This window comes from Haliotis cracherodii, unplaced genomic scaffold, assembly GCF_022045235.1.
Source record: "Haliotis cracherodii isolate W230 unplaced genomic scaffold, xgHalCrac1.p SCAF_3, whole genome shotgun sequence".
NCBI lineage: Eukaryota > Metazoa > Mollusca > Gastropoda > Lepetellida > Haliotidae > Haliotis > Haliotis cracherodii.
The window spans coordinates 66,850,441-66,863,578 of record NW_027266286.1 but is presented as its reverse complement, the minus strand read 5'-3'; the positions used below and the strand labels follow the sequence as shown (position 1 = coordinate 66,863,578).

General features: G+C 39.5%; 1 protein-coding gene across 1 annotated transcript in view; it reads right to left on the bottom strand.

Moving 5' to 3' along the window:
- The window catches only part of LOC139475019 (testis-expressed protein 11-like), a 33,004-nt gene that overhangs the window by 4,591 nt on the left and 15,275 nt on the right, over positions 1-13,138 (bottom strand). The window contains exons 13-24 of the mRNA XM_071258234.1: positions 12,931-13,082; positions 11,725-11,810; positions 10,497-10,637; positions 8,655-8,757; positions 4,579-4,685; positions 3,994-4,130; positions 3,272-3,309; positions 2,519-2,599; positions 2,227-2,297; positions 1,642-1,758; positions 862-949; positions 58-210 (exon numbers count right to left, since the gene is read on the bottom strand). Coding sequence (XP_071114335.1) covers positions 58-210; positions 862-949; positions 1,642-1,758; positions 2,227-2,297; positions 2,519-2,599; positions 3,272-3,309; positions 3,994-4,130; positions 4,579-4,685; positions 8,655-8,757; positions 10,497-10,637; positions 11,725-11,810; positions 12,931-13,082 — 1,274 coding nt within the window. The remainder of the gene's footprint in view (positions 1-57; positions 211-861; positions 950-1,641; positions 1,759-2,226; positions 2,298-2,518; positions 2,600-3,271; positions 3,310-3,993; positions 4,131-4,578; positions 4,686-8,654; positions 8,758-10,496; positions 10,638-11,724; positions 11,811-12,930; positions 13,083-13,138) is intronic.

Sequence of the window (13,138 nt, the reverse complement as noted above, 5' to 3'; positions counted from 1 at the left end):
AAACGAACACTCATTTATCATTTTCAAATGTATGTAAAATATTTGATTGACTTAAACCTGCAAGAGCCTCAAAAGTCTTGGGTTCTGGCTGAGGTAGAGTAAGAGCTTTCTCCAGCACTGCCTCGGCCCCATCGTCTTGCAGTTTCACACGGGCTTCAAATTCGTACAGCAACAGCAGCATGTCGGTTGTATCAGGACCTCTTGTATCCTCTGTCACAGTCAAAATACAGGACATAGTTTTATGCTTGAAAAGGTCATCACAAGCATTCAGATATGTGGTTTGTTTGTTTGTTGTTTAACACCGCACTCTGCAATATTCCAGTTATATGACGGCAGTCTGTAAATTATCGAGTCTGGACCAAACAATATAGTGATTGACATCATGAGCATCGATCCACACAATTGGGATACGATGACATGCATCAACCAAGTCAGCGAGTCTGACCACACAATCCCGTTAGTCGCCTCTTTTGACAAGCATAGTCGCCTCTTATGACAAGCATAGTCGCCTTTAATGGCAAGCATGTGTTGCTGAAGACCTATTCTACCCCGGATCTTTACAGGTCTCAGATATATGTAGAAGCTTTGTTATCTCTTATAAAATCTTGATCTGTATACAGACCTGTTCAGTCAGAAAAGAGATTTTCAGCCATCCCCAAATGTTTCATAGATATTTGAAAAAAAATAACCTCACTGGATCTGCATACGGGTTTTCGACACTTTAATATTGTATGTGTGGTTTTAGGTATAACAGCAATCGTTGATGGAGCCATGGAGTCAAAAGAGATCCGACTTAGTTATGGTGTGATAGACTCATATAACTTAACTGATGTATCGCTGAATGATAATTGCTCAAGATACCTAACTGTGTCCAAGTAACACTGTCCTGCTCTCTCTGGAGGCACTGGAATTCTCCAATGTAGCATAGTGCTTCCTCCAGTGGATCTCTCTGATCAATAAACAATCATTATATAGAGTGAGTGAGTGAGTGAGTGAGCAAGCAAGCGAGCAAGTGAATGAGTGAGTGATTCTCTCCAAATAATATAGTTATTTGTTTTCCTATACGGTATGCAGAGATTCAGATTAGATAAGTATTTGTGTTAAACACACAAAATATATCACCATAACTCAATAAACTTTGAGTTGCTTGCAAACAAATTGCATGAAAAATTTACAAAAACCAATAGTATAACAACACCTTGTGTTGCTGAATGTTCTCTTCACATCTATTTTTACTATTAAATGTAGGCATCACCTATATATAAACTCTACTGCACATGTATCGCTGTGGTGAACTTTTGCCACTTTTGGGCATCACATGAACACAACAAAATTTGAATGACCTGAAACAGTATTCAAAGCAGAATTTTTAAAAAAAATTGTGTATCAGTTGGTTTAAAAATACCCAATAGACTGGATCTAAGCAAGTTAAATCAGTATACTGAGAATTCAAAGAAAACAATCAAATCCCCAATATGAATCCTAACGCCTGAGTAAATACTCAATGGCTTAAGATATTATCTGGGGCCCTGTGTATGTGATAAAACCATTAACTGTTCAACTCATATTTTCATAAGTTACCTCATAACTGTGAGGAATTAGCAGATGGACAGATGATGACAGACCTGACTTCCATCTTACCTTATTATCGTCATCTGAGAGAGCCCTGGCCATCTGAAGACAGCCGGCAACAGCCATGAGTGTGCATGTCTTCTGGCGACACACAAGTGCTCTGTCAGCTGGCAGCAGGGACAGCAGCTGGAAGCAGAAACTCACAGAACTACCAGCTGAGGCTCTCTTTTCTTATAGTTTATTCTATTCTTCCATGTTAAGCAAAACGTTCAATTTAACTCTTGAAGATAGGCAGCATATATAAAACAGCCCCAAACATGGGGCACATGAAACATTTATTTTTTAAAAACATATATAACTCCCCATTCTGGGGGAACCGAAAGTCAAAGGGCAATAATTGACCTACTTTGAATGATTGTTTTTAACGGAAATTAATTTGCAGACACAGAGGTAAGAAAAAGAGACTCTTCTCATATGAAAATATAAGTGTATTCCACTTTTGTAAAATTTTAAGTTGGCCTACATGTAAACAAGGAAAATTGCCTTGGCCTCATACTATATACACTGCATCACTATTATGCGTTATTATTCACTCACTCACTTACAATCTGAATCACAGACATAACAAATGTATTCATAAGATTAGCCACGTACCTTTAAACAGAGACTGAAGAGGTCTTTCAAGTTGAATGGGTCATCCTCACACTTTAAGGCAAGATTCCATGCTGTAAAACACAGAATATGTTTGTTTATCACACTATATGACAGTCTCAATAAATCCTTAAATCCTGAAAAACACTATTCAAGATATTGTTGATTTTTTTAATTGGAAAACTAATATTCACAAACATCTTTGACCATTTATTTACATCTTAATTCACATTACTCCATTTGTCTGGACAAGAAAAGCAGGTAAAGTGGATTGATGGAAATGTCATACAGATACCTATTTTCATGAACCATGTGGCCTCCTCCTGAGTTCCCTCCCCTGATGGCTGTTTCCCAAGAATCAGCAGTTTGTTGTAGGCTGTAACATAGCCACACCTTTTCAAACTTGATTGATTGATTGGTTGATTGATTGGTTGATTGATTGGTTGATTGATTGGTTGATTGGTTGGTTGATTGATTGATTGATTGATTGATTGATTGATTGATTGATTGATTGATTGATTGATTGGTTGATTGATTGATTGATTGATTGAGGTCTGGATACCTATCTGGAAACACCGAATTGCGGCCAGCTTCCAACACTTCTGGATTCAAGAACGGAGACAGGCCTCCTTCAAGACATTAAACAGCGACAATGTTCTGAACATTTGAAAGTGCACTAACATCACTTCTAGGACCTCTGACTTACTACTGCTGCCAAATATTTGGCTCATTGTATTGCCTTTTTCTTGTAAACATAAAACTAACTATAACAATTTGCCCATTCACTGATCTTGTGTGGTCATTTACTGATTTCACAATTTAGTTTTGGGAGTACTGATTTTGGGGTATTATAACCTCAGCATTCCAATTTCAAAATCAGGAGGTAACAAAGGTAGTAATGCTGACCAAGCTGTAAAACTCCACACATTACAAATGATGTCCATTTGGGTGAGACAATTCATCCAAATCTTGAAATTCCTAAAGAGTGCCAATTCCCATTAAAGATGTTTCAAAGGACACAAACTACTTAAGGTGGCTGAAACTTTACCTGTTCTGATCAGTGGTATAATAGGTTGAAGGGATTCACTGAAAAAGAAAAGAATCGTGTTGCATATTGTTAGGTTTATACGCTGACAGCATACCTTGGCATTATTGCTGAAGACATTATATGCTTCTCAAAAGAAGTTAAGGTCTGTTCCTTAAGGTCCACTCGATTCTTTCTGTTTACTATAATTGATCTGTCTTGCCATACCATGGCAGATTAACTATAGTAATATGAAAGTATCAGATGGTCCTTAACTTCTTTTGAGTAGTATACATCGACAATGGCAAGATTGATAGCAGAAGTTTAAGTTTCTTAATGTTTCCATGGAAACGGCAAAAATTAAAAAGTTCAGAATGTTCAAACTAGCAAAAGGCACAAGTACTCATTGTGGTTAATGTGTGTAGAAAGTTTGGTGAAGCTAGGGTGCATAGTTAAAAGCATATAGGCCGTACAAAACACCCACCCTAAAAGTTTAAGTTTCTTAATATTTCCATGGAAACGGCAAAAATTAAAAAGTTCAGAATCTTCAAACTAGCAAAAGGCACAAGTACTCATTGTGCTTAATGTGTGCAGCAAGTTTGGTGAAGCTAGGGTGCATGGTTAAAAAGTTGTGGGCCGTACAAAAGCTCAGACGGAAGGACGGACAGACATAACGCTATATACCCTCGATTTACTTCGTAAAGGGGGGTATAATTAGGTTGAAATATGTGAGAGGATAAAGTTACCTGCAGTAGTTCTTCACGTCTGCCTGACCCAGTCTGAGCCTGACCAGACAGCGGAGGGCTGTGAGAGTCTGCTGGTGGTCTGCACTGTGTGTGATCAGAAAGTCCAGGGCCATACAGGCCGTGTCACAATGGTTCTGCTGCAGTCAGATAGTCAGGTTGGGTAATGACAACTTGGTAGACCACAGGACTGTGTAACTAATAACAGTAACAAACAAACTCGCAGACCGTCGGTTAATGGTCCTGTGGGTAGACTAACATACACTGCCCAAAAACATTATTAATGAGGCAGCATTAGAAATTGGCACTCATCCTATGATCCTTGCCAAATTGCCCAATAGTTAAGGTATGTTAAGGACTTGTAAAACTTTGCCATTTTTAAGGGTTTTGCTCTATGTTATCATTATAAGGACTAATAGACTAAAACAGTAAGTTTCTATCACTGTGAGGTTAAATGAAATAATCACACGCACATATGCACCAGTATCAAGAAATGGGGATGTTTTACCAGGTACAGGCTGAAGCAAAAATTATTGAATACTGTAAACATGGTACCTGTGAACAGATATGGTAAGCTATTTTCATTACCTCCAGAGCCATTTGAGCTGCAAGACAGATGAGACCGAAGGCTTGAGACTGGCTGACATTTGGCCCATCCTTACCCCCAGTCACCATCTTCTGTAGACTGGAGCTGGCTGAAACATATACTAGTACATCAGCAAGCATGGATCTGAGCTGCAACTGTGTGCTTGCTGTGATATACCAGTACAATAAAGTATGATTACAGCAAGCATGGATCTGAGCTGCAACTGTGTGCTTGCTGTGATATACCAGTACAATAAAGTATGATTACAGCAAGCATGGATCTGAGCTGCAACTGTGTGCCTGCTGTGATATACCAGTACAATAAAGTATGATTACAGCAAGCATTGATCTGAGCTGCAACTGTGTGCTCGCTGTGATATACCAGTACAATAAAGTATGATTACAGCAACCATGGATCTGAGCTGCAACTGTGTGCTTGCTGTGATATACCAGTACAATAAAGTATGATTACAGCAAGCATGGATCTGAGCTGCAACTGTGTTTTCTTGCTGTGATATACCAGTACAATAAAGTATGATTACAGCAAGCATGGATCTGAGCTGCAACTGTGTTTTCTTGCTGTGATATACCAGTACAATAAAGTATGATTACAGCAAGCATGGATCTGAGCTGCAACTGTGTACTGATATACCAGTACAATAAAGTATGATTACAGCAAGCATGGATCTGAGCTGCAACTGTGTGCTTGCTGTGATATAAAAGTACAATAAAGTATGATTACAGCAAGCATGGATCTGAGCTGCAACTGTGTGCTTGCTGTGATATACAAGTACACTAAAGTATGATTACAGCAAGCATGGATCTGAGCTGCAACTGTGTGCTTGCTGTGATATACCAGTACAATAAAGTATGATTACAGCAAGCATGGATCTGAGCTGCAACTGTGTGCTTGCTGTGATATACCAGTACAATAAAGTATGATTACAGCAAGCATGGATCTGAGCTGCAACTGTGTTTTCTTGCTGTGATATACCAGTACAATAAAGTATGATTACAGCAAGCATGGATCTGAGCTGCAACTGTGTACTGATATACCAGTACAATAAAGTATGATTACAGCAAGCATGGATCTGAGCTGCAACTGTGTGCTTGCTGTGATATACCAGTACAATAAAGTATGATTACAGCAAGCATGGATCTGAGCTGCAACTGTGTGTTTGCTGTGATATACCAGTACACTAAAGTATGATTACAGCAAGCATGGATCTGAGCTGCAACTGTGTTTTCTTGCTGTGATATACCAGTACACTAAAGTATGATTACAGCAAGCATGGATCTGAGCTGCAACTGTGTTTTCTTGCTGTGATATACCAGTACAATAAAGTATGATTACAGCAAGCATGGATCTGAGCTGCAACTGTGTGCTTGCTGTGATATACCAGTACAATAAAGTATGATTACAGCAAGCATGGATCTGAGCTGCAACTGTGTTTTCTTGCTGTGATATACCAGTACAATAAAGTATGATTACAGCAAGCATGGATCTGAGCTGCAACTGTGTACTGATATACCAGTACAATAAAGTATGATTACAGCAAGCATGGATCTGAGCTGCAACTGTGTGCTTGCTGTGATATACCAGTACAATAAAGTATGATTACAGCAAGCATGGATCTGAGCTGCAACTGTGTGCTTGCTGTGATATACCAGTACACTAAAGTATGATTACAGCAAGCATGGATCTGAGCTGCAACAGTGTGCTTGCTGTGATATACCAGTACAATAAAGTATGATTACAGCAAGCATGGATCTGAGCTGCAACTGTGTGCTTGCTGTGATATACCAGTACAATAAAGTATGATTACAGCAAGCATGGATCTCACCTGCAACTGTGTTGTCTTGCTGTGATATACCATTACAATAAAGTATGATTACAGCAAGCATGGATCTGAGCTGCAACTGTGTGCTTGCTGTGATATACCAGTACAATAAAGTATGATTACAGCAAGCATGGATCTGAGCTGCAACTGTGTTTTCTTGCTGTGATATACCAGTACAATAAAGTATGATTACAGCAAGCATGGATCTGAGCTGCAACTGTGTGCTTGCTGTGATATACCAGTACAATAAAGTATGATTACAGCAAGCATGGATCTGAGCTGCAACTGTGTGCTTGCTGTGATATACCAGTACAATAAAGTATGATTACAGCAAGCATGGATCTGAGCTGCAACTGTGTGCTTGCTGTGATATAAAAGTACCCTAAAGTATGATTACAGCAAGCATGGATCTGAGCTGCATTTGTGTGCTTGCTGTGATATACCAGTACAATAAAGTATGATTACAGCAAGCATAGATCTGGGCTGCAACTGTGTGCTTGCTGTGATATACCAGTACAATAAAGTATGATTACAGCAAGCATGGATCTGAGCTGCAACTGTGTTTTCTTGCTGTGATATACCAGTACAATAAAGTATGATTACAGCAAGCATAGATCTGAGCTGCAACTGTGTGCTTGCTGTGATATACCAGTACAATAAAGTATGATTGCAGCAAGCATGGATCTGAGCTGCAACTGTGTGCTTGCTGTAATATACCAGCACAATAAAGTATGATTGCAGCAAGCATAGTTTGAGCTGCAACTTATTGCTCGCTGTGATATACCAGTACAATAAAGTATGATTGCAGCAAGCATGGATCTGAGCTGCGACTATGTTTTCTTGCTGTGATATACCAGTACAATAAAGTATGATTACAGCAAGCATGGATCTCACCTGCAACTGTGTGCTTGCTGTGATATACCAGTACAATAAAGTATGATTACAGCAAGCATGGATCTGAGCTGCAACTGTGTGCTTGCTGTGATATACCAGTACAATAAAGTATGATTACAGCAAGCATGGATCTCACCTGCAACTGTGTGCTCGCTGTGATATACCATTACAATAAAGTATGATTACAGCAAGCATGGATCTGAGCTGCAACTGTGTGCTTGCTGTGATATACCAGTACAATAAAGTATGATTACAGCAAGCATGGATCTCACCTGCAACTGTGTTGTCTTGCTGTGATATACCAGTACAATAAAGTATGATGACAGCAAGCATGGATCTGAGCTGCAACTGTGTTGTCTTGCTGTGATATACAAGTACAATAAAGTATGATTACAGCAAGCATGGATCTGAGCTGCATCTGTGTGCTTGCTGTGATATACCAGTACAATAAAGTATGATTACAGCAAGCATGGATCTGAGCTGCAACTGTGTTGTCTTGCTGTGATATACCAGTACAATAAAATATGATTACAGCAAGCATGGATCTGAGCTGCAACTGTGTTGTCTTGCTGTGATATAAAAGTACAATAAAGTATGATTACAGCAAGCATGGATCTGAGCTGCATCTGTGTGCTTGCTGTGGTATACCAGTAAAATAAAGTATGATTACAGCAAGCATGGATCTGAGCTGCAACTGTGTGCTTGCTGTGATATAAAAGTACAATAAAGTATGATTACAGCAAGCATGGATCTGAGCTGCAACTGTGTGCTCGCTGTCATATACCAGTACAATAAAGTATGATTACAGCAACCATGGATCTGAGCTGCAACTATGTGCTTGCTGTGATATACCAGTACAATAAAGTATGATTACAGCAAGCATGGATCTGAGCTGCAACTGTGTGCTTGTTGTGATATACCAGTACAATAAAGTATGATTACAGCAACCATGGGCAGGACAAACCATTAGATGTGACAAGCTACTTGATCAGGAATCTAAATGCTATGATATAACTGAATTCAATACAAAAATGATAAACTAGCTTTTAAGACCTCTTTCTCTTTATTATTCCTTCTATCAGTGAAATACAAATCCTTTGCAAAGCTACTTTACATGTAATTACTATTATAATAACCTGAATAGGTACGTTTGAATATCCAATTTGGGAATTATTATCTGTAGACTTTAGGCAGTCGGGTAGCCTAGTGCTCGTCACGCCGAAGACCCGGGTTCAAATCCTGAGATGGGTAAAATTTTTGAAGCCCATTTCTGTTGTCCCCCGCCGTGATATTGCTGGAATATTGCTAAAAGCGGCGTAAAACCATACTCACTCACTCACTCACCTGTGTCAGGATCACCTTCCGCCAGGGCTATCTTGTAGATGATGAACTGGGTGTGAGCCTCATCCGGGGCACATTTCTCAGCATGCCGAATTGATTCTTTGGCCTGAATCAGAAAATACATTTTTCCATGAAATGGGACATTTGATCCTCTCAGAGTACAATGTTTAAAAATCTGAGAAAAAAAGTGTGAATAAAAGTATTACCATATTCGACGTAATTAGCGCCCTGCTCTAATAAGCGCCCATCGCGATATTTGCTTATATAATGGCTAGTGAACAATCCCAATTGGCACCCCTTCCGATTGATCAATGTACACAAGACAAATTAATTTGTGTATAATACGCTTTTGTGTATTATATGCACCCTTATAAATTAATTATGGGCAATTTAATTCTGGAAAATATATGTCGTGTATAATACGCACAGACTTTTCTTTTATATCATTGCAGGCTGTCAGCATAAACCACGAAATGTATAATCTTTCAACTCTGTTTTCTTCAACAAAATAATATTCTACTAAGGGCCCCCTATTTTTAATTTTGAGAGCGCCCTGGGCGCTTATTACGTCGAATACGGTAATTACCAATAATGCCTCTACAAATTAAACAATGTCCAAAACATACAATGACTATATCCATTTGTGTTTTATCAATTTTATTGCGGTCAAAACCCTCATCTTTCTGTTGTTGATCTTTTGTTCCCTGGAGTACATATGCAATGCAGTTTAACAATTACTGTCCTAAATGTATCTGTCTGTGTGTTAATGAAGTGTGGTTATATATTTGCCTGTTTTGGTGTGCAAATTTAAAATGTAAAAATATAAAATAAAATAATCTTTGCCTGGTTTGTATCCTTAATGATGTAGACCCGTGAAGATTCCGGGGTAGAATAGGTCTTCAGCAACCCATGCTTGCCGTAAAAGGTGATTATGCTTGTCTTAAAAGGCGACTAACGGGATTGGGTGGTCAGGCTCGCTGACTTGGTTGATGCATGTCATTGATCCCAATTGCGTGGATCGATGCTCATGATATTAATCACTGGATTATCTGGTCCAGATTCGATAATTTACAGACCGCCGTCATATGGCTGGAATATGGCTGAGTGCAGCGTTAAACAACAAACCAACCAACCTTAATGATGTAATAAACCTAAACTCTGACAAAGGCGTTTCATTGTCATTTTCATTGTCAAAACAATCCTTATACCAAGCAAGCAATAGTGTAAGCCTTTCACACCTCAGAGCATACATTTAATAGAACAATCACCCATACAATTCCATTCTTGACCCGTGAAGATCCCGGGTAGAATAGGCCTTAAGCAGCCCATGCTTGCTGTAAAAGGCGACTAACGGGATCGGGTGGTCAAACTCGCTTACTTGGTTGATGCATGTCATCGTATCCCAAATGCATTGATCAATGCACATGATGTCAATCACTGAATTGTCTGGTCCAGTCTTAAACTCTTAATTATTACCTATACTACTACAGACCATCATCATATAGCCGGAATATGGCTGAGTGCGGCGTTAAACAACAAACAAACAAACAAACAAACAAATTATTCCATGCTCATCCCTCTTTCTCAGCTGTAGGACATTAAGGTTCTTGAGGTACCGCTAACCGTATATTTAACTTTATTTCAGGTACCATATGTTAGTCTATCCAAATGACTGTTTGTATCTACACTTGGTATATTGTATGAGGCATATGCTGCTGTTTTCCAGAGTGATTTTGTTGGCATATTGAAATAAGGCTACAAAAGAACATACTCTATGAGTATCACTATTGAAGTATGTATGGGCAACTAGTAGGTTTTAGGTGTGACCCCCAGAAAGCCATGTACCTGTGATAGAAGTCCCTGGTTTACAAAGCAGGAAGCCCTGTTTCTCTGGAGCTTGGCCATGTTGGCGCTGGTCATTTCACTGGGTGAGAACAAGCTGAGGGAGTAGTTGTACCATGTCAGAGCCTCACCATACTCTTTACACTGGAACGCAAAACACATTGATACGAGGAAGCCAACTTCCACAGATTTTATCACTGATTATCAATCCCAGCCATGAAAGCTGTCCTCTGTTACAGTAACTGAAACCTCCATGCAGTTTCTGCATGATTACAACGTGGAACATCGCTGTCGTACAGCGGGAATATTGATGAGTGCAGCATTAAGCAACAAACAAAGCAACGTGCATCAGTTAAACATTTGGATAAATGTAGAAAAGCTGACTATCATATGAAACCAAATGAATACAGTGTTCTGTGCTATACATAAGTAAAATTTAACTGTTAAAACCACACCACATTTATGGTCCAGAATATGCTTTGATAAATAAGAACATTTCTTTCAACCTTATCTTTATTTCCTATTTCTTTGTCTCCTACTATAATCTCACTAATCCAGACCTGTCTTAAAGTTTGGTCCCCAAAGAAGTCTTGTTTAGACAGATTATACTGTAGGTCCCAAAGAAGTCTGGTTTAGACAGATTATACTGTAGGTCCCAAAGAAGTCTGGTTAAGACAGATTATACTGTAGGCCCCAAAGAAGTCTGGCTTAGACAGATTATACTGTAGGTCCCAAAGAAGTCTGATTTAGACACATTATACCGTAGGTCCCAAAGAAGTCTGGTTTAGATAGATCACACTATAGGTCCCAAAGAAATCTGGTTTAGACAGATTATACTGTAGGTCCCAAAGAAGTCTGGTTTAGACAGATTATACTGTAGGTCCCAAAGAAATCTGATTTAGACAGATTATACTGTCGGTCCCAAAGAAATCTGGTTTAGACAGATGATACTGTAGGTCCCAAAGAAGTCTGGTTTAGACAGATTATACAGTAGGCCCCAAAGAAGTCTGGTTTAGACAGATTATACTGTAGGCCCCAAAGCAGTCTTGTTAAGACAGTTTATACTGTAGTGTAGGTCCCAAAGAAGTCAGTTCTTATAGGCCGTTTCTCTCCTCTCTTTATTCACCTGAAGGCAGGGTTTCCAGACTAAAAAGGTGACGATATACCACACAACACCAGAGTTATACAATCAGATGTCATGTTCTCAAGAGCTAAAATATCAGATCTTTACCTCAAAAGCAGCGCCAGCCTGCTCCCAAAACACCAGATGGAACTGTTTCCTTGTGTTGATGTCAAGTGGCCTACCAGTGTTGTGAGCTAGGGAAACAGAATCAGCAAATAGTAGTACTGCATACTCCAGTCAAAGTTGGTCATACATAACTGGATATTACATTTAAAGATGAGACGCCCAACGCTAACACCGTATTCATGCGTGCGTGATTCCCGTGCAACCTTTCGAGTTGAGTTGATTCGTTCAACTGTGTCATATGGCCCTGTGACGCAGGGGTAGTAGCATTATGCAGATGGCTGTTTCAATGAATGCTCGTTCCACCTGTGACGAACAGGTCTGGTTGTTGATGAAATATAGTGATAGCTAAATAGACAGATTTTTTATTCATGCACCGATTGTCTTTAAATGTAATATCCAGTTATGTATGACTGTTTAATAATCTCATACCAACTTTGACTGGAGTAGGTCCAATAGTTTTTCAGATATTGTAGTAAACCAGGGTACCTTAAATTACCTTCCAGACTATAACAGACTTGGCTGATAATAGCAGGGGCTAGGCTTGTAATATTGTTCTGAACGATGTCACTGATTATATTTTGTTGTCTCCATTTAATTTGTGTAAATGAGTAAATATAAAGGCTGGGAAGTTAGTATTATTGCTTTATTTACGTGTAAGAACTAACAATATTTTTCGCATTTATGGAGGTAAATCCACATAGTGTGCACACCTGTTTTAACGATTACACCTTCATAAACGCTAAAATATGTTGCATCAGTTCTTAAAGAGTGAGTGAGTGAGTGTGGTTTTACGCCGCTTTTAGCAATATTCCAGCAATATCACGGCGGGGGACACCAGAAATGGGCTTCACACATTGTACCCATGTCGGGAATCAAACCCGGGTCTTCGGCGTGACGAGCGAACGCTTTAACCACTAGGCTACCCGACCGCCCCAGTTCTTAAAGAAATATCGTTAGGAGCACAATGATCTACCAAGGATTGGGTTGCCAGGCTCGGTGTCACTGTTAATAGCATGTCATCATACCAACAGCATGGATCGTTGCTCATAATATCAATCACTTGCTTATCTGGTCCTGACTCGTAAATGACTGGCCACAATCATACAGCTGGAATATTGCTGGGTGCACCGTTAAACAACATAAATACACACACACACACACACACAAACAAGCCAGGAACATTCCTACCGGTGATGCATTCTTCAGTGAAGAGCTTGGCCTGCTGGGACTGGTCACTCTCCAGTAAGGCCTGGAGCTGAGCGATGAAGATCCGACCAACATCGGGGCACTGCTCAAACCTCCTTCTCAGCTGCGACGGGAAGTCCATGGAATTATCAACACTGTAATACGTGTAATATAAAGCATGTTACATGAGATATCTCAAGTCATAATATTC